The sequence below is a fragment of the Mustela erminea genome, chromosome 6, assembly GCF_009829155.1.
Source record: "Mustela erminea isolate mMusErm1 chromosome 6, mMusErm1.Pri, whole genome shotgun sequence".
Classification (NCBI taxonomy): domain Eukaryota; kingdom Metazoa; phylum Chordata; class Mammalia; order Carnivora; family Mustelidae; genus Mustela; species Mustela erminea.
In genome coordinates, this window is record NC_045619.1 from 8,741,309 (window position 1) to 8,763,072 (window position 21,764).

A 21,764-nucleotide genomic window follows, 5' to 3' on the forward strand; every position below is an offset into this window, starting at 1 on the left:
TCTGGGATCTGTCTGCCCCTGTGTAAAGCCAGGACTCGGAGCGCCTCCTTGCAGGGCTATGGGGAGGGTTCAACAGTGCTGCGTGTGGTGTGTCTGGAACCGCGCCTGGGGCACACGTGCCTGTTACCCAGCCTTGATCCATCATTCTCTGGCCCGAGGCCCAGCCCTCCCACCGTCCTGCTTGCTGACATCGGAGCTGGGGAAATGGCTGAGGAACAGCTTCTAGAAGAGTCAAGCTGGTATGGAAGATGGACGCCCCTCAGGGGGAGCCCAGATGGCCCGTCCATTGTCCACTGTCCCACCCTTATGAGGGGCTTGTGTCCCGGGGAGGGAAGGAGGCCGGAGCCCAGGGCAGGCCCTTGCTCTAGAAACTGCCTGACACTTCCCTCCTCACAAGCTGAGAGTCGGGCTGGCTCCTGGGGGGGTGAAGGCACAGCAGGGAGTGGGGCGTGGAAGCTTCCATTCCCTTTGCCGCCCCAGGGAGAGTTTCAGAAGCCTGGGCCAGTCGTGGGCCAGAGTTCTGCGACCCGTCAACCCTTTCAAACGGGTGTCAAGGAGGTTCTTTCCGGGTTTGGTTTCTTCATGTTTGCCTGTATTTTCCTAGAATAAACGTGTTTTGCTTATGTGAGCCATAAATAAATAAATAAATAACATTAAAGGGAAAGAAAAACATGTAATGCCTACCCTTCCTTTCCAGACTTTGCCTCCAAATATCTCCCAACGGCCTGGACGAGGCCCTCGGACACATTCATCCCCTGGAGCCGGAGGGGGACAGCCAGAATCCCAGGGGTCGGTCCCATCTCAGCCAAGCCCTGCTCGGCCCCACTTGTGCGTGGGGCTGGGCCCCTGAAACTTGCTCTCCAGGGGAGGGGGAAGGGAAGGGGGAAGGCATGGAAGCCCCAGGACCGGGGGCACGTTCTCCATCCAGACGGCCCCCTGAACTTCCCTCCACACAGGTTCCGGGGGGGGGGGGACAGCAGCAGGAAGCCCTCCCCACATCTCCTGGCCTCGCCAGACCCCAGCTCCCCCGTCCACGTGCTGGGCCAGCCCACGGGCCACCTGGAGCCTCCTCCAAGACCATGCCTGGACGGCTGGCACCCAGGGATGGGTGGGCGGCAGCTCTCCAGCTTGCCTCCCAAGAATCTCAGATTCCCAGGACGTCAGAGCCGCGGGAGCAGGGCGTGGGGGTGGCTGACTCCCACGGCTCCTTGAGCCTCCCCACCCCAATTTACAGAGCAGGAGCCTGAGACCTACTGAGGGGCCCAGGCTCTCCAAGGTCACACACTGTGCACCTGCTCTGGGGTCCAGTCCCTGCAGACTTCCGTAACACCAGCGGCTGGTGAGGGGGGTGGGGGGTGTTGGACTTGGCGGGGGGGCCATCTGCCAGGGTGCATTTGCCTTCTATGGGAACAGGAGCGTTTATTTTTCATGACCCCCTGGAGGCGGGCTCAGCAAACCCAACTCAGATGTCCCTGATGCTGTTTTTGTCCCTGACACATCGTGTGACCTTAAGTGACCCCCTTCATCTATCTGGACCTTAGTTTTCCCATCCAAAAATGGGATCATGTCACTCACTGGACCCCCTTCTTAGGACTATTTTCTAGAACAGAAGAGAAAATGAATGGAGAGCCCTTTCTGAGCCTAACAGCCAAGAAACAGGAAATCACAAAATGGCACAGGTGTCCCTTACACACCATGCCTTTGCGGGGGGGGGGGGGGCACACCCCCTTTATTCCGGGTGGCCCGTCGTCACTGCTCTGGTGTGCTAGCAAGCATGTGGGGGCAGCAGGAACCCATGCGGGGGGGTGAGGCGGGCTGAGTGGACAGGAGTTTCAGGGTTTTACCAGACAGGATGGACAAGTGTTCATTTCTCTCAAGTGTGAAGCCCAGGGTGGAGTCTGAGTGCACAAGACCACACACTGGGACCCCAAGGGAACCCCTCCAGGGGGCAGGGTGCTGCACCCACCACCCTAGCCCAAGGCCAGCCCCGGCCAGGCCCCAGCAGGAGGTCAGAAAAAGGAAAGGGGTGGGGGGAACAAGGGGCACGGACTGGAGCTCCGCCTGGGCTCCCCCTGCCGGACAGCTCTGCCAGCACTGAGGAGCTGGGGGCTATGGGGTGCCCCGGAGGCCGCAGGGGTGGGAGGGGGCCCTGCGGCACCCGCTGAGGCCGCGGGGGCAGGCCACTTACTATAGTGCCTGGGCTCCTTGGCGTGGGGCCCGGGCTTGATGCTGGTGGGTGCGCCCGGGGCCTGGCCCTGGCGCCGGCTCTGCAGGGCCTGGTAGAGGCCCAGGGCCCGGCGCCTGGCCTTGCGCAGGATGTGGCAGACGTACTGAAAGATCTCCTCGTAGCAGTCGCCGGGCTCCGCGTAGCTGGCCACCGTGCTGGAGGACAGGTAGCGCTGCCGCTGCTCCAGCATCAGCCGGTGCTCCCGCTGCTTGGTCTCCGAGAACTGGGTCGCTATGACAACGAGGCACAGGTTGATCATGAAGAAGGAGCCCACCTGTGACCAACGGGAGGAGAGGACAGGGACAGGAACAGAGGGGACAGATTGGTGGTGGGGGGGAGGCAGAGATGGGGGAGAGGAAAATGAAGAGAAAGAGAAACGGAGGCGGGGGTGGGGGGCAGAGATAGAGCCAGAGTGACAGTGGCAGGGGAGAAGCAGAGGGACCCAGAGGCAGTAAGGAAGACAGGAAGGGGAGAAGGGACAGATCGGAGGCACCAGACGGGGATGGGACAGAGCCAGGAGGCAGACAGCCAGAGATGGCCAGGAGGACAGAGAGGCGACAGGAGAAACACGGAGAGAGAGTGACACAGGCTCAGAGAGTACAGGGGCAGAGGGCACAGCAGACACAGCGACAGGGCACGGGGAGGCAGGGAGAGAGGGGGGCAGAGGGTGGAGGGCCCAGAGAGACGGAGAGGCACGGGCACAGATAGGGACAGGAAAAGATTGCTGAGGCCTTGTTCCGACAGGAGGCCAGGGCCCCAGGACAGCGGTGGCCCGGGCAGCTCCCTAGGCCCCACTGGGACCTTCCAAACCCGCTCCCACAGGCCCTCAGCCCAGGGCCACGGCTGCCTCCCACCTGGGACACCAGCACAGAGGCCGGGGAGGGCGGCCGGGGAGGGCGGCCCAGCCCCGCTCAGGCCATCCGGGCCCTGAGTCCCACTCCGGCCCTTCCCTCTCTCTGGCTTGACTTTGGCCTCGGTTGGGCACCCAGACAAAAGAGAAGGTTCCTTCAGAAAGCGTTTACTTGTGTGGCTTTACCCCTGCTTGGGTGGAGGAGGCAGGGAGAGGCTGCCCGGTGAGTCCGAGGAATCATGCCACCTCCTGACTCAGGGCCCAGTTCCAGCAGCCACCACAGGGAGCAGAGCCCTTCCTGCCCCAGTTTCCAGAGGGCAGGCCGCGACCCTGGTCTTAGCTAAGTCTTTGAAGGGGATCCGCAGGCCCGTCAACAAGGGGAGTAGCTTTGCCTCCTCCTCCAGGCTGCCTTCCTATAGACCCCAGACCCAGCCACTGATTCACCCTTCCCTCCTGTTCCCCAGGACAAAAATAGGGACCTGAGCTTCTGGGGTTATGGGGGTGGGCAGGTAGAGGGAGGGCTTCCTGGCTGGAAGATTCTGGAAAAATTCCCCAGTAAGAAGATTCCCTTCATTGGCTTTCTTGGTCTTGTCTTCCAGGAGCATCTCCTAGGGTCCTGCCCTGCACCAGGCCCATGGGAGGGGTCACCAGGAAGAAGAAGGCACAGCCCCTTCCCTCTGGGAGCTCACACCTACCAGGCTTCTATCCAGCCTACCTCCACAGCTGCAGCCCTATGGCCGCGGGGCCCCCCTACCCCATCCCTTTTGGACCTCTGTTTCCCCATCTGTAAAGCTGAAGGCTCAAGAGAGACAAGCTTAAGACTTTTCCAGTCATGGGGAACCCTGCGGACCTCTCGCCTTACTGGGGCTCCGGGTCCTCACCTGAGGAACAGAGTGGCCAGGAGGCCCAGCACGGCCAGGGTTGTCAGGGCAAAATGACAGCAAGGTCACTCAGACTCTGCTCTCTGGGCCCTTCCCAGCACCTGGAAAAACTCAGCACCATCCACCCCTGCCAGTGCCCCTTCTCTTAGGACAGGGCCACCTGGGACCCAGTAACAGCAGCGGGCACACTGACGGGGTGGTTCCTGTATGCCAGCCCAGAAGCCTGGGTGCTGTCACTATCCCCTACTTTACTGCGGGTCGGGGGAGATGAGGGGCCTGCCTTGGGTCATGCTGGGTGCCACCGACCCCACATTCCCACCCCTGACTCCATCCAGAGGGACAGACCACATTCTCCAGCCCCTCCCTGAAATTCAAGGCTCCTCTAAGCAACCTCAGTGTTTGAGGTCCCGCCCTCAGGACTCTGCCCATTTCAAGGTCTCTGTGCGCAGCCCTCTGCCCCGAACGAAGGCTCTCCCCACAGCTGCCGGCCCTGAGCCTTTAAGGCTCAATTCTGGGATCACCTCCTCCAGGAAGCTTCCCACTCCCCCATCCCTCCTCCAAGCTAGATTCGAAAGATCGTCTGGGCTCCCTCAGCCTCTCAGGCTTCCTTCTGTCATGGCTCCTAACATGTTGCCTGGTTGCTGTCAGCTACAGCCCATCCCCCACCCCCACCGCCCCCAGCCCCCAGACCAAGCTCCTGGAGAGCAGAGCCGGGCCCCCTCAGGGCTCAGTTCCCAGTGCTCAGGCTCAGGTCCCCGAGCAGCACAGGCTTCCCTGGCTGTGCTGGGAAAGTGGGTAGACCAGTGGGTGAACCACAATGCTGATCAAAGCCCGGACCCCTCACCTTTTAGCCAGCTAAAGGACTCCCCAGGAAGGCATCAGAACAAAGCTGACAGCGGGGATGTCTCAGGTCACTGCCAGTTTGTCCTGAACCCTTAGGTCAAGGTCCCCCCAGCTCAGAATGGGGTGCTGCCCCAGAGAGCCAAGTGTGCTCTCTCCCACCACCAGGACGCCAGAGAACTCAGCCTCAAAGCAGCAGGGAGCCAGCCAGCGCTGACTCTCCCGGGAGTGAATCACCTTGACATTTGGGGGATCGTACTGGGGCTGGGGCTGCAGTCAGGCATGACAAGGTGGATGAGCTCACATTGGGCAGGCTGTGGGGGAAGGCAGGAGGGGCTGCCGGCTGGGGAAGGGCCCTGCTCTGTGAGGCAGAGCCCCGCCTCCACCCCGAAGCAACCCCCACAAGGCAGAGCCACCTGAGAGGTGGGGATCCCTCTGAGAATTCAGGGAGACCCGTGGAGAAGCGGGGGGGGGGGGGCTTCCATCTCAGGGCATCTCCTTTTCCCACCCCAGGAAGAGAGGAGTAAACCGGAGCCCTAGAGAAGCGTCTGTCCAGGGGCTGCCCCTGCTTAAGGTCAGGAGAAGAACGCATTCCCTGTGACCACGAGGCAGAGAAACATGAGCAGAAGCGACTAGATGGACTTAAATGCCCAGAAATGAGAAATGAAAGCAATAGAAAATGATGAATGCTTCCCGCCGCCGCCTTGACGAGTCCCTTCCATCACCCGCGGCCTGGAGGCATTTAAAAATCGCCCCTCCTGGGGAGCCCGGCTGGCTCAGGCAGCCGAGCCCGAGAGACTCCTGATCTCCGGGTTGTGAGCTAGAGCCCCACGCTGGGTGTAGAGATCACTCAACAATGACATCTTAAAATATTGCCCCTCCTGCTCCCTCCCACTCAGGCCCCCTGGCTCTGCGGGGTTCCTTGGGACACCCCCCACCCCCATCCCTCGTCCAGGGGTCCTTAAGCTGGCCCAGAAAGCCCCAGCTTCCCTGACACTTACTATGATGAGCAGGATAAAATAGATGAAGTTGTAGAAGGAATGAGCATCCATGACGTAGTACATGATCTCCACCCAGCCTTCCAGAGTGATCACCTGCAGCCGGAACAGAGTGGGGTGGGGGTGAGCCCAAGACCGGGCAGGTAGGACCCCCGGGCAAGGCACGCAGCAAACGCAGGGTCCCAGGCAGAGGCCCTACCGTGCACCCGACCGCTTTATACACATTCTCCCTCGGACTCCTCACAAGGCTTATTAACAGGCCAGCCATTCTCACCCCTGGCACACACGTGAGGAAACAGAAGCTCAGAGAGGTTAGGTATTCGCCCACTGTCACACAGCCCAGTAGGAAGGAGAAGCCAGACTTAAACCTGGTGCCTCTTGCTCCAGAGCGCCCCCTCCAGTCTCCCACATGAAGGCAAGAGGGCTGGAAGCAGGGGGCCCTGGGCTCTGGCCCCAGCTCACCAGCTGGGCCATTCTCTGAACCTCAGCTGCTGCTGCTGCTTCTAGGACACAGGCTAGCAGGCCACCTGGTCGGCAGGGCTAGGGTGCGGTTCGGCTGAACCCAGAGGCGCGGCCGTGATGAGGCTGGTGTGACTGTTGTCCCCGTTCTCCTTCCCAGAGAGCGAGGCAGAGCAGCCTTGGGCACAACAAATGCTGGGCCCTCCCCAGTGCTGCCTTCTTGTCCGCTTCTGGAGCGGGAGCCCCTTGGCAGCCCACTCACCCTCCCGGGGCCAAGGGTCTCCAAACGCAGCCGCTGGGCTGTGATCAGATCACATCACAGCTTGCAGCTCTGAATCCCGTGATCTACTGCTCCCCAGACCAAAGCCACAAAGCAGCCACCTCAGTAGGGCCCTCCCATCTTCTCGGGGCCTCTCAGCCACCGCCCTCTCTCTGCTCTAGCCCTGTTCTTCCCTCTGACGGCAGCACGCAGGTGACCTTGACCGAGCCCTCGCTCTACGCTGGGCTGATGGCTCTGCTCACATCGTCTGGTTTCTCCTTCCCAGCCACACATGGTAAGAGAGCTATTATTACCCCGACATTAGGGGGGGAAATTTGAGGCTCAGAGACATCAAGAACTACACCCAAGGCCCCACAGCCCTAGTCCCCTCAACATACCCCATCCCTGTCCTCAGCAACGCACGGGGGCCATGCAAGGCCATCAAGCCTTTGCGCACAGTAACATTAACACTGCTTCGTGCAGGGGCGCCTGGGTAGCTCAGTCGTTAAGCATCTGTCTTTGGCTCAGGTCATGATCCCAGGGTTCTGGGATCCAGTCCCACATCGGCCTCCTTGCTCAGCGGGGAGCCTGCTTCCCCCTCTGCCTGCCGGTCCCCCTGCTTTACTCTCTCCCTCTCCCTGATAAATAAATTCTTAAACAAAGAAAATAAAAAGGCTGCTTTGTGTGTATATATGTGTGTATATGCATGCATTGAGTAAAATGTATTTCTTAGTGACTGATCAAGAGAACCGTCCAAGAGACCTTGCCCAGCCCCACAAACAGCTCCTTGGGGCTCTCTATACAACCCCGGGGCTTCCCTGTACCCCGGCCTTCGCTCCAGCGCTCACCTCCACCAGGAATGTGTCTGCCCCCACGTCCTACGTGTGGCCTTGCCTGGTCAGCCCCTCGAGCAAGGCGCGAGTCTGGCCTCTCCCCTCTCTGAACAGACCTCCCTGCTGGGATCCATCTGCCCCTGGGCCACCTGGGATTCCACAAAGAACACAGGCTTTGGGGTCACCCAGACCTGGACTAAAATCCCGAGTCTCCACAAAAGAGCATGTGACCCTCACATAGCTCGCTTTCTTTCCTTCCAACCTCAGCTGCTCTGTCTGTGATCGGGGCTTGTTAATGCCCCCTGTGCCAGCGAGCTGGGCAGATTTCAACAAAACCCCAGCACGAAGCCCCACCTGCCTGAGGAAGCTGTTCGCTCCACCCCTCAGTCCCACTCTGGTCTCTTGGGCCCCCAGCAGGGGTGCAGGCGCCGGGCCTGAGTGGCCTCACCTGGAAGATGACGATCCAGGCGTAGCCGATGTTGTCAAAATTGATGGCGCCCTTGTGGGGGTTGGCGCTGCCCGTGCGGCACACGTTGTAGTAGCGGTTCCAGTTGACACAGAGGCCGCTGGCGTTGAGGTCCTGACGCCCTCCCCCGAAGTCGTAGACATCATCCTTGGACAGGCAGCACTCGCGGCCCTGCTCCTTGAGCGGGGGGATCTCGTGGCAGCCCATGATGCCATTGTCCCCCGAAAGGGAGCAGATGAAAGGCATCTCATCGTCCTCCTCTGGTTGGTAGTAGGGGGGCAGGGCCACATCCCCTTGTCTGTGCACAGGGGATGGTGGGGAATAGAGAGAAGGGGAGGGGTCACCGCCAGGAGGAGCAGAAAGGGGAGAGGCAATGCAGTGTGTCAGATCTGTCCCAACGGGTCCTATCGTTACCTTCAGGCCTTTGCCCACATTGTTTCCCCACCTGGGACACCCTTCCTTTCCCCGGGTCGAAAAATCTCCCACTGACCCACTGTGGTCAGCACCAGGGTCCCTCCCCTTGGGAGCCTTCCCTAAGGGCTAGTCCTTGGTCCTCTATGGCCAGACTGTGCCCTGCATATACCCGCATATTGTTCCTGGGCCATAAGCACCCAACTTCTCTGGGGGGCTGTAGCTCTGCTGGGGCAAGGACGGGGTTTCAGCCTCCCCAGTCCTCACACACTGTTTGGTCAGCCCAGGGGACATGTTTAATCCATAGATGCCGACTTTTACTGATCTAGGAGATGAAGAGCTGATTCTCTGCCTGCCCCACCCTTTCCCATCTATGTGGCCTTGGACTGTTAACTTCCTCTCTTCCCAGACCTCAGTTTCCCCATCTGTAAGGCAGAGAGGACAATCACTGCCCTGCCCATCCTGTGGGGAAAAACGATGATCCGCTGTAATCCAATCAATATTCCAACTTGTTTTTTCCTGTGGAACCTGGCCCTTCGATTCTAGGATTTATCTGGACAGGAGAGGAGTCAAGACACTTTTTTAAAAGGAGGAGAAGGAGAGGAGTCCGACCCGACAAGAGAGCAAAATACAACTACAGTTATTACTGGAGCGTGATACTGCAGCAGGAACAGAAAGATTCATGGAACACCACAGAGCACAGGGACAAACCCATACATAAGGCAGAACTTAATCTATTACAGAAACACCTTTTCAGATCCATGGGGGATGGAAGAACTAAACAATAAATGGTGTTGAGATAATTGTTGTCTGTTTGGAAAATAATAAAACTAGATCCCTACCTCACTCCATATACAAAAACAGACTTCTTGAAGACTTGGTATCAAAAGAAAAAAAGAATGTAAATTATCTCATTAATTATTTATCTTGATTGCACATTGAAAATAATCATCTTTTGGACGCCTGGGTGGTGCAGTCAGTTAAACATCTCGTTGTTGATTTTCACTTAGGCCATGATCTCAGGGTCCTGGGATCGAGCCCCATGTTAAACTCTACTGAGTGTGGAGTCCGCTTGAGATTCTCTGTCCTTCCTTTGCACCTCCTGCTCTCTCTGTTTAAAATAAGTACATCAAGGGGTGCCTGGGTGGTTCAGTGGGTTAAAGCCTCTGCCTTCAGCTCAGGTCATGATCCCAGGGTCCTGGGATCGAGCCCCACATCAGGCTCTCTGTTCAGCAGGGAGCCTGCTTCCTCCTCTCTCTCTGCCTGCCTCTCCACCTGCTTGTGATCTCTCTCTCTCTGTCAAATAAATAAATACAATAAAATCTTTAAAATAAGTAAATCAATCTTAAAATAATAATAATAATCTTTTGGATATATTATGTTAAGTAAAATATATTACAGAATTTAAAATAATAAACTTCTGGTGGATTAAAAATCATAAATGCAATAAACATAACCGCAGAAGTATTACAAGAGAACAGGGAACATTTTTGTTAACTCAAGATATATGAGGCCTTCTGGATAAAATACACAAAATCCAAATGCTACAAAGGAAAAAGTCAAAAGGTCCTATATACAAATGCAAAATGTCTTTCTTCTTCTTCCTTTTTTTTTTTTTAGAGAGAGAGGGAGAGGAGGCGGTAGGGGAGAGAGAGAATCTTCAGCAGGCTCCATGCACAACATGGAATCCGAGACAGGGCTTGATCTCACAACCCTGAAATCATAATCTGAGCCTAAAGCAAGTGTCAGACATTTAAGCGACTAAGCCACCCAGGCATCCCAAAATGTAAAATTTCTATGAGACAAAGAGGGAGCACACTAAGTAAAAAGGAACAAACTGGGATAAAGCAGAGGTAGGCAAGCTTTTTGTGTAAAGGGTCAGATAGAGAATATTTTTTGCAGACCGGATAGTCTCTGTGCCAATTACTCAGCTGCACCATTGTAATGAGAAATCGTCATAGGAAATAGGTAAACAAGTGGCATGACTGTGTTCCAATAAAACTTTATTTAGAAAAACAAACCAGTGATTGCCATTCCCCTGGGATGAATCCTGGCAACATATAACACAAACAAGAGGGGCGTCTGGCTGGCTCAGTTGGAAGAGTAGGTGAGTCTTGATTCTGGGATTTTGAGTTCAAGCCCTACACTGGGTGTAGAAATTACTAAAAAAAATAATAATAATAATAGGTAAATAAACTTGAAAAAAAGATAACTACAGCATGTTAAAATCACCTATAACTCAGTAAAAAAAAAGAAAAATAACCACTAGGGGAGAAAAGACATAAAAATGCAAAGAAAAAAATTCACAGAAGAGGGACGCTTGGGTGGCTCAGTGGGTTAGACTTCTGCCTTCAGCTCAGGTCGTGATCCCAGGGTCCTGGGATAGAGCCCCGCATCAGGCTTTCTGCTCGGCAGGGAGCCTGCTTCCCCACCCCTCTCTCTGCCTACTTGTGATCTCTCTCTCTCTCTGTGTCAAATAAATAAATAAGATCTTTAAAAAAAATTTCACAGAAGAAATAAAAATGGCCAATGTACTTGAAAAAAAATGGGGGGAACCAATATATCATTATATAGGAAGAGTTGCTCACTTGGCTAATAATAGGAAAATGCAAACAAAAATAACATCGAGATCACTTTATACCCATCCAAATGGAAATATATCGGTATTAACAGTACTAAGTGTGGAAAAGAGTGAGTACAAACAGACATGCGCACACGCTGGTGGGAGTGTGTGCTGATACAAACTTTTTAGAAGGCAATTTGGCAACATCCATCAACAATGAACATGTACACACCCACCCCACATCAAATGGCCACCTGACAGTCAGAGAACCAGCACTGCGACTCCGCAGAGCAGGGACGGACTTCTTAGTCAATGGTGCTGGGACGACTGAATAGCCTACAGAGGGGAAATCTTGACCCCAACCATACAGCTTACTGAAAATTATCTGAGGAGGAATACAGACCTAAATGTGAAAGATAAAATGGGAAGCTTCTAAGAAAAGACATCGGAGAATATTTTCATCATCTTGGCTTAAGAAAAGATTAAACTGGACACGAAAAGCAATACTAAAAAAATGATTGGGGGGCACCTGGGTGGCTCAGTGGGTTAAGCCTCTGCCTTCGGCTCAAGTCATGATCTCAGGGTCCTGGAATCGAGTCCCGCATCAGGCTTTCTGCTCGGCAGGGGGCCTGCTTCCCCCCCACCCTGCCTGCCTCTCTGCCTATTTATGATCTCTGTCTTTCAAATAAATAAATAAAATATTTTTAAAAATTTGGTAATCCAGATCATTACAACTAAGAGCTTCTTTTCAAATCAAATAACACCATTAAGAGAGTAAAAATGGAACAGGCTAGAATAAAATATGTGCAATATATATATAAATACACTTATTATATATACATATATAGATAGATACGTAATATGTATATATACCAAATATATAATTTCTATATATATATCATATATACACATAAAATATCTGCAATTATATGTATGATTGTATATATATATATATATATATCTGCCACCAAAGGAGACATAATCCTGCATACAAAGAACCAGCCACTACAAATATATAATAAAAGGACAACCCAATCTAAAAATAGCTACAGACCATAACAGACACCATGTAAGAAGATGCACGAATGGCCCATAAGTACATGAAAAGTGCTAATCACTAGACATACGGACAGTACAAATTAAAACCACAATAAGATACCATCGCCCTCTCACTGGAATAGTTAAAATTAAAAGGATGGGCAATACCAAATGTTGCTAAGGATGCCGGGCCCCTGGAACTCTCCGACTTTGCCAGCAGACATTTAGTGCAATCAATCCAGAAACCCATGCAACAAAATCTACCCAAGCTGAACACACGTGCACCCTTCACGATTCCACTCCTGGGTATCTACCCCCAAAAAAGGATGGCTCTATCCACCAAAGATAAATCCAAGAATATACATGAGTCATCAGAGCCAAAAAAAAAAAAAAAACCAAAACAGCCCAAATCAACAGTGGCATGAAAAAGATAAATACTTGTATATTTGCTCAATATCTACCCACAGCAACGAGAAACAAAGCAACTACCGCCCGCAAGCATGTGGGTGACTCTCAAAGACACATTACCCTACGCCGAAGAGGCAGACACAAAAGGTGGCTTCCTGTATGATTCCACTGAGAGAAACCTCAAAAACAGGCAACACAAATCTATGGCGATAGAGGTCAGAATAGCAGCTACTTTGGGGTGACAGGGATAGGAGCCGGCCAGGGGCAGGAGGGAGCCTCCTTACAGGGAAACCTTCATAAAGCTGTATACTTAGTACTTGTGCCCGCAACTGAAAGCGCTATATCTTAACCAATAAAGTATAAAAACAGACACACATTGGGGCACCTGCGTGGCTCAGTGGGTTAAAGCCTCTGCCTTTGGCTCAGCCTTTGGCTCAGGTCATGATCCCAGGGTCCTGGGATCGAGCCCCGCATCGGGCTCTCTGCTCGGCGGGGAGCCTGCTTCCTCTTCTCTCTCTCTCTCTCTGCCTGCCTCTCTGCCACTTGTGATCTCTGTCTGTCAAATAAATAAATAAGTAAAAATCTAAAAAACAGACATACATTTTGTTAGTAATTATGAGCCTAGCCATTGATCACTGTGTCCACACGGATCACGTGTGTACACGATGCACTCTTGTGTGCAAGAGCAACACCTTGGAAACCATGCAAGGTCCATCAATAGGGACTGGCTGGATGAACCATCGTTTCTCCACGGAGTAAGAGACACTGGTGGGAAAACACCCTCCAGCTACCCTGTTTGAAAACCTGCCTGGAATGGGAACGGGCGTGTGTGTGCATGTTAATGCTTAGACAGAATCTGGAAGAAGGGACCAGACGCTTTGCAGAGGACACCAGTCCACATTCTGGCCTCTGCCACTTCCTAGCTGGGCGATACTGTCTTGATTCTGTGCTCAAGAACCACCAGACCGACCATTTAGGGTCTCCGCAGGGGCTTCTGCGTGCTGGGAGCACACTCGTCGGGGGCAGTCACAGCGGTCTCTGCAGGCGGGGTGACCCGAGTTCGAATTCCAGCTCTGGCTTTGTCAGGCTTGCCCTAGAGCTCAGTACCCCACGCTCGGCCTCGGCCGCAGGGCCTCCACATGGGGTCAGATTTCAGCGTCACCTCAGGCACACCTGTTAGGCTGGGGCACTTCATCACCGTTAGCCAAGTAAATAAACCGGTCTAGAGACACTCGATGACCAAGTTAAATAAACTCACAAGTGTGATTTCACACAGAGATGGTGCCAAGAGGAAATCAAACCAGATAATACAATAGGGTGTCTGGGAGTGGGGGCGGTGAGGGTGGTGAGGGAAAGCCTCCAGCAGGTGTGACACTGGGGCTGCCGTGGGACAACGAGAACGGGGTGGCCGCAGAATGACCTAGGGGAAGATCCACGTGGGACAGAGGGGTCTGGACATGTCCTGAACTCCCAAAGCTGAGAGCTCATGCCTGTACATCTCCATCTTTGAAGCCCAGACCAGTAGAAGCAGGTGCCCCCCTCTCCTGCTGCCTCAGGGCCCACCTCTCCTGAGTGATTGACACACTTCTGAGTGATTAACCCTCCCACAGGGCCCTTCCCACAAGGATGCCCCTTCTCTGGTCTACCAGGTGTCCCACGAGTCCCCCCAGCAATGGGCAGGTGAGCCAGGCCCCTCCCCCGTCCTCACCCTGGCTCTCTGGTTTAACTTCATCTCCATGACTGACAGGCTGGGAGGGAGAAAGCTCAGCCCACTCCAAGCAGTGTCCCCATGCCTCCTGCAGCGCCCTCGGTCCACAAGAGTCACTCAGTGGACATATCTGTGACCGGCTCCCCCAGGGCAGGAAGTCCATCTTCTGCTGGGTCCTCTGCACTAAGCACGGGCTTGGTAAGAGCAGCCACTTGAGTGCTTTTGTTGAGTGAGAGGCTGAATGAACACACTCCCCTATTTCTGTCTCCCCAGGGCCTGGCTCCAGGCAGGAGCACGCTAACACACAGTAAAGTGGTAGTAGACTCCTGTCCAAACACATCTGTGTAGGTACGCACACTCCAAGACACGGCTCACGCCTCACCACGGACATTCCATAGATGTCAGATCTCTTGGACAACTCAACACAGCTGCTCCAAGAGCCGAAGCTTGACTTCTGTTTGGATGGCTTTGACAATCGCCTCCCTGAGGGGTAGCCTGCCCACCTGCTCATCAGGGCATTGGCTGACTGAGAGATGACCTTTCCCTGATGACTCAGTCATGGAGAGGAATGTCTGTCATTGGGCCAAGTTCTGTGTCTGCTTTTGAGGTTTTCTGTCTCCCTTTTCCCTGTTGACATCATGTCTGCTTGGGTCTTGACTGTCCATTCCCCTCTTATTTGACCTCCTGGTAGGCAGCTTCCACTCTGTCCATTCTTCCACTCGGCCCCATTCCCAGTTACCGAGTAAGTTCAAACTGTGTGCTAAGTAAGAGTCACTGGGAGCTGAATTAGCATCGAAGGACCTATTTTAGTCTAGGACTTTATGATGCCCATTTTGAGGCCTCACTGGCCTTTTGTGCCCCTTTTAGCACCCAGCCATTCACAGGAGACCCACCACCAACACACCTGAGCACATTTCTTGACTTCTCTGCCCCACTGGGAATAAGGATTGGGACCAGGGGCTCAGTGAGGAGACCAACCCCTCAAACATCAGAACCACTGCCGCCCCAGGCAAAGACGGCTGGGAGCCACCAGGGTGGAAGGGACCAGACTCACATGGTGAAGTTCTCCTCCAGGAAGCAGCGGTTACGCAGCAGGCCCGCCCAGAGCTGTACGCCAATGATGCCGAAGATGAAGAAGACAAAGAAGCAGAGCAGGAGGACATTTCCCAGCATGGGCAGCGTGTCCAGGAGCAGGTTCACCAGGATCCGCATACCTGTGGGTGGAGAGACTGTCAGATTTGGGAGCAGAGGGCCCCAGAGGAGAAAGGGAGAGCAGGCTCAGAGAAACAGTGAGAGGGGCCCAGGGAGGAGAGGTGGGGACACATGGGCAGGGGCTCCTAACAGCTCCCAGCCTGCTCAGTGGCCATTAAACAGACGTTCCCTTTGGTGTCGGCCCTTCCACCCAGAGGCCACGGAAATGGCTCTGGGCCCCACCGCACTTACACCAGATTCCAGATGAATAAGCAGCTATTTAGTTATGGAGCACAATTTATGTGCCAAACTCTCTTCTGGGCAATGCACAAATACGATCTCCTTCAGTCTTTATGACAAATCTGTGAGGCTGGTGATATTATCCTTATTTTATAGAAGGGGCGACTAGAGGTCCATAGAACTAAAGCTACTTGCCTGAAGTCACACAGCTGGGAAGCAGCATGGTCTGGATTTAAACCAGGGGTCCTGACACCAAGTCTGGCCTTCCCTCCACAACCCCCCATTACCTGGCAGCCTGAGACTGAGGCTGGCTCATCTCACTCTGCGCAGAACCCACCCAGATGAACACAGTAGGTGTCTAATGAATGTGTCCCAAATGTCCTTCATCGCTGGGGCAGCCACTGGTTCCAGCCAGAACCACTCCACTGACCCATCCCACCGCATGGTAGAACCAGGCAGAGCTCTCAGACAACATACAGAAGAGCCAGGTAGAACCAGGCAGAGCTCTCAGACAATATACAGAAGAGCCATTCCAGCAGCATTGGACTCAGATCTGGCCAGAGAGCAGAAGAGGACTTCCCTTCCTGAGGAATAGCTACAAAGAACCAGCCAACCCAGAGGAAAGAGGAGTGGAGACAGAAGCCCCTTTGTGTGAGTGCTGGAGAGAGGGTGGGAATCAGGGTGAATGAGGGGGGTTTCAGGCAAGTATGGGAAGGGAGCAGAAGGTTTTGGTTACATTCTGGAGGGGCCTGATATCCAGAAACCCGGCAGGTAGGAAAAGAAAGCCTGTGGAAAGCATGCAACCGCTGATTTAGAGAGATCGGGTTCAAATACTGCCCTATTTCCTATGTGAACTTGGGCCAGTCACTTCCTCTCTTGGAAGATGAGGCCTTTCAGCAAAGGAGGCCAAGAAGACAGCAGCCACCCTACAAAGGTTCCCCAGCTCCAGGGCCACACCCCTATCACAGCAAACCCTGGAGCTCCCACCCCACAGCCTGCAGCCCCACCCCCCCACACACACTTACCACACTGCACATCTACGCCCCTGTCCTTCCCTTCTGACCCTCCTGCCCTGGGCTGATCCACACCACTGTCCACACCCTCTGTACCCTCCTCCCTTCCACAGGCTCAGTCCCACCCCCCAGCCCCCGCCTGTGAAACTGACCTGCTCTCCCAAGTCTGGGTGATGTCATCCATCACCACGACCTCATTACCCATCTGTATGCCACCCACTCCCCCTTGACTCTACGGAGGAAGATCCAGCCACCCCAGTAACTGGAGAATCCACAGGAGTACAAACCCCAGGCAGATGGGTCACCTCTGCCTTCGGTTTGACCCAGATCCATTCCCAGCCCTGTGAACCCAGCCCCATGGGGCACTGGGGTGCCTCAATCCATTAAGCACCTATCTTTGGCTCAGGTCATGATCTCTGGGTCCTGGGATCGAGTCCCACATCAGGCTCCCTGCTCAGTGGGCAGTCTGCTTCTCCCTCTCCCTCTTCTCCCTGCTGCTTGGTGCACACATTCTCTCTATCTATCTTGCTCTCTCAAATAAATACATAAATCTTAAAAAAACAAACAAAACAAAACAACAACAACAACAAAAACAAAAACAGCCCCACTCCCCCACTCGAGTCCCTGTGGTTTGGCTGGGCTCCCATGGAGATCACATGACCTGGGCCTGACCAATCAGGGGCAGATTGGCACATTCTGTTCCCCTAGCCCCAGGGGTTGGTCTAGGATGGGCATGTGACCCCGTCCAGGACCAATGAGTGCCAGCCCTGAGACTTGTGCTGGAACTACCCAGGGAGGGAAATGCTCGTTTTCTGCAGAGCTTGGAAGCTGGGAAGAGTTACACCTGGAACTACTTGGACCGCTGCTGGGACCTTCTTGCCTTAGCAAGAAGAAGAAGCACCTGCCTGTTATTGAAGTCAGCCGAGGGAAAACAGAGCCCAGGACAGAACGGGAGTAATTCCTGACAACAGCCTGGAAGGGCCACAGGAGGTCCATGAACCTTATGAAATTGCTACAAAATGTGTGAGTATGACAACATGAATTTTTCTTGGGGGAAGGTCCACACAAATGTCTGTGGCCCCAACATGGGTCAGGAGCTGGTAGATCATTCTTGAGTGCATACATTCCAAGATTCTGTGAGGTCTGACTCTACCTACCTCTCTAGCTTTCTCTCTCTCTCTCTCTCCTTCACCTTTGCCTATGTCTCTCTCAATACCAAGTTATTTGAAGTTTCCTAAATATACTATAGGATTTCACTCATGCTTTTACTCATGCTATTCCTCCTGGAATAGCCTTCCATGTCTCTTATGCCTGGCAAATCCCTATTCAGCCACCATCGCCCAGTTGAAGCTCTACTTTCTGTCTATAAAGCTTTCCCCTATTCTTTCTCACTCCTTCCCAGGTGGAGTTCATCCCTCTCTCTTCTGCTCTGAGCAATCTCAGCACCTCTGACCTAGCCTAAGCTGCCTTGGACAGTTGTATAGGTTGCATACTGCACAATCTTGGAGGCCCCATTCACTAGGCAATCTTCTAGCCCTACTGTATAATTAGGTTTGCCCTCCTGCCTCTTCCATTGGGCTGTTAGCTCCTGGGAGCAGGGCCTGTGTCTATGTCAGCACTCTCAGAACCCAGCGGGCCCTAGCCAAGAACAAAGACTTGGCCAACATTTGCTGAATGATGTGACAGGTCATGAGGAAAGAATGGAAGATTGGATAGGGGAGGATGAAAAGCTGGTGACAAGAAGAGCAGGGGCCTTATCCGGATTTTTGCTTATTCCAGGGGTGATGCTAAGGTGGTTGTTAACGAGGGTAATTTCGGATTTGCATCACAAGCTCTGTGTGGTGTGATTTCCAATCAATAATTAATGCCTACCCCACCCTCCCTCCCCACAAAACTAGGTCAGCCTCCTCCGGGGAAAGGCAGGGGGCTACCTAGTAGGCTGCAACCACCAGCTGAGAGCAGGACAGGGCGAATGAGGACTCAATACCCCACCGCCACCCCCAAGGGGGGTAGCCAAGGGTGTGCAGGGGAGTGAAGCAAGGAAACAGGTCAAGCACCCATGCCATCCATCCAAATCCACACAAATGTGACCTTAGCCAGTTGCAGGCCTTTCTGGGGCCCCATCATTCATTCACCTATCAAACACTTCCAGATGCTGTTGTCTGCCCAGCACAGTGCTGGGTACGGAGGAAGCCAAAGGCGAACATTCCACATCTCAGCCCTTCAGAGCTTGCAGTCTAGTGAGGGTTGGGGAGGACACAGTGTTGGGAAACACAACCAAGCCTGGGGAGTGGTAGCAGCTCTGGGAACCTTCCTGGAGGGACTGACTTGAGCCAGGCAAAGCCACAGCAAAGGCACAAAGGTATGTGACCATTCAGAGAGGCCAAACTTGGGGGCAGCTGCAAAGCGGAGTCCAAGGAGCGTGAGGCTTTATGCTAGGTGACAGGTCTGGGAGGCCCATGGGCAGATTCTGAGCAGGCTGAGCCCTTGGACGGGGCAGGGACAGAGGCAGGATGCAAGCGCTCGCGGCCAGCGGCCACGGGAGAAGAGGCTGGGTCAGAAAGAGGGCGAGGAGGCAGGTGGCTCCGCTCAGTTCCAGCCTGGCTGTTCCCTGGGGCCCGGCCTTTGTTGCTCAATTAATTACATTTCCTTGTTCTCCAGGATATTGAAATTCTGAAAGGCTCCTCAAAACCTGCTCGGCTGGCTTCCCTGAATGGCAGCCCATTCCCCCCTCCTCTCTTCCCTCTGCCGAGCCAGGCCCCAGCTCACTCCACAGCCCTCCCTTGGGCCTAGGGAGTCCCAGGGCCACTGAGCCAAGGCATAATTAGCTAATTAGGGACTCAGAAGGAATCCCTCGTTTCCGTGCCAGGGAAAAGGGGCCACAGGATTAGGGAGTCAGGGAGGACCCCGAGAGACCCCAGCTAATCCTCCTTTTATGCCCGCAGTCAAGTAATTAGCTAAGGCAAGTCAGCCGGTTCCTCTCTGCCCTCTGTTCCCCTGGCACTGGCCAAGGGAGGCGGAAGCAAGGAGGAAAGGGAGAACAAGAAATGGAGACAGAGGACAGAGATGGAGAGCAAGGGACAAGGAGACAGAGACATCTGCCTCAGACCATGTTCCTCCACACCTATCCCCCACCCAGCCCTCCTCCTCCAGGCAGTCTTCTCTGGTTTCCACCACCAGTTAGTCATGAAGCCATCCTGCCTCCACTTCCTGCAGGCTCTCACTCGCCATCTCTCAGGGTGAGCTTTTCGGCTTCTGCCTTCTAGTGTGACTTCTCAGGCCTTCAGCCTGGGGTCGAGTCCAGAAATAGGCTCCAAGCAACCCATGAGTTTCCCAGCCAAGAAGGGAAAGAGGATCCCAGAGTCCCCGGGACAGCCAGTGCGGTCTCTACTTTGCCTAGAGCGCCAACCCAGGACAGGATATGCGGGTGCCAGTTCTGGTCGGGCAGCCTTGACACAGAGCTTGCCCTCTTTGGGCCCCGGCGGCCTCGTCTACAGGAGACAGTCCCGCCAGCTACTCAAGAAAAACAGAGGGTCAAGATACCTCTGAGGGGGACAAAAGCAGAAGCTGCTAGCAGTCCATCCACCCCCACAGGAAAGGTACCGCCAGCTCCTACTCACGGCCCCCAGCCTTTTCCCCCAGCCACACCTCCCTGTGTCCCCCAGGCCACACCTACACCTGCTGTTCCAGCCAGAATGGAGATGCCTCCCCCACCCCCATCATCCCTACTCCTTACATTTGCGCACACTCTGCCCCACCTCTGTGGCCCTCCTCCACCACGGGCAGTCAGTGCTGGGTCCCCTCCCCAGGGCCGCAGGGCTCCAGGCTGCTGGGACACAGCCAGGCCGGTCCCCTGCCGGCCCCTGGAAAGCCCTCACGCACACTCACAAGGCCGTCTCTCTTCCTTTCTTAGACCGTGGTTGGGTGAGTGTCTCTTCTGGTCCCCCGGCCAGCCTGGTCCCCCGATGGGAGCACCACTGCCCCCCCCCTCCGTCACAGCACTTTGCACGCTCTTGGCCTTCATCCACTCCTGGCTCCACCCATGCCCCCCAAAATGGACAGTGTCCTGAGCATGAGCCCCCCCATGGGTGTTCTGCATCCTCCAACCCAGCCCAGGGTCTGGCACAAAGTGGCCCCCCCAAAGGACAGCCAAGAAGGAGTGATGAACGGGTGGATGGAGCCATTCGACTAACATTTAGTGAGGACCTACTATGTGCCGGGCACTGTTCCAGGCTCTAGGGGGTGCATCAGTTAAAACAAACAAATGGATAAGCAGACCAAGTCCCCTGCGCTCCGGAGGTGGAGCATTCTAGATGGGGGAAGGGGAGACAGAAAACCACAAACATAATAAATAATCCCTTTCCGTATTTGTTGGGTGGTAAGTGTTAGGAAAACTTTCATAAGCTTTCATAAGGAGAAAGGGATGGGAAACGCCAGGCTGGGCCAGGGACATGGTCGATATGAAGGTACGAACAGGGGCCAGGAAAGGCCTCGCCAGCGAGATGATGCAGGTCACAGGCTCACGGGAGCTGAGGGCATCCGCGGCGCGCACATCTGGGGAAGATTTCTCCCGGCAGATGGAGCAGCCAGAGCGGGACCCGCGGTGGGGGTGAGGCAGGCACGCTCGGGGAACAGCCAGGAGGCCAGTGTGGCTGCAGGGAAGAGGGGGGAGGAGGGGATATGGACACTGGATAGCCCCGCAGGGGCGAGGACTCTGGCCTCTGTTCCCCCAACGGTCATGGGCAGAAGGGAGATGCAGTCCTACGATGGTTGGAAAGATCACCCCAGCTGTGGGGGCAGCATGGACTCTGGGGGGCCAAGGTGGAAGCCTACAGCCTGCGGGACGGTGTACAATCGCCTGTGTGTCGCCCCCGGCACTCGTACACATCTTGGGACGGGGGCCCTAGCCTGCAGGCTCCAAGGCCAGGGACGTGACAGCAGCCCTATGGTTGCTGCCTCCTGAGGACAGCCCTGCCTTCCCCTGGGACGGGAACAGGGAGCGCTGAGGGGAGCCCACGAGAGATGTGGCCCTGCTCTTGCCCTCCCCATGTGCTCCCTGTCAGACGCCGAGCTTCTGCGGGACTCTCGGGGGCCGGAGCTTCCCGTCCATCTGTTCCTCCCCAGCCCACCCCACCCGGCCATCGTTCACCTGCCATGATGATAATCCACATCTGGCTGGGTCCCGATGACAGTGACAGTGGAGGCTGGGGACCTGGCTAAATTCTGGAGCTTTCTGAAGGTCAAGCGATTGATGGGATGGAGGGGTGGGGGGCGGAGGAAGGAGGAGTCAGGGGATCTCCCAGGTCAGAAGCCTAAGGCCAGAGCCATGGAGCTACCGTCACGGGGACACAGGACTCGGTTTGGACACGTGGCGTTTGG

General features: G+C 54.7%; 1 protein-coding gene across 4 annotated transcripts in view; it reads right to left on the reverse strand.

The window, feature by feature from the left end:
- CACNA1I (calcium voltage-gated channel subunit alpha1 I) overlaps nt 1-21,764 on the reverse strand; it is a 116,069-nt gene that overhangs the window by 38,646 nt on the left and 55,659 nt on the right. For all 4 annotated transcript variants that reach the window (XM_032346217.1, XM_032346215.1, XM_032346216.1 and 1 more), the window contains 4 exons: nt 14,996-15,155; nt 7,796-8,111; nt 5,800-5,892; nt 2,189-2,501 (listed from right to left, as the gene is read on the reverse strand). In XM_032346217.1, the coding sequence (XP_032202108.1) occupies nt 2,189-2,501; nt 5,800-5,892; nt 7,796-8,111; nt 14,996-15,155 (882 nt within the window). The remainder of the gene's footprint in view (nt 1-2,188; nt 2,502-5,799; nt 5,893-7,795; nt 8,112-14,995; nt 15,156-21,764) is intronic.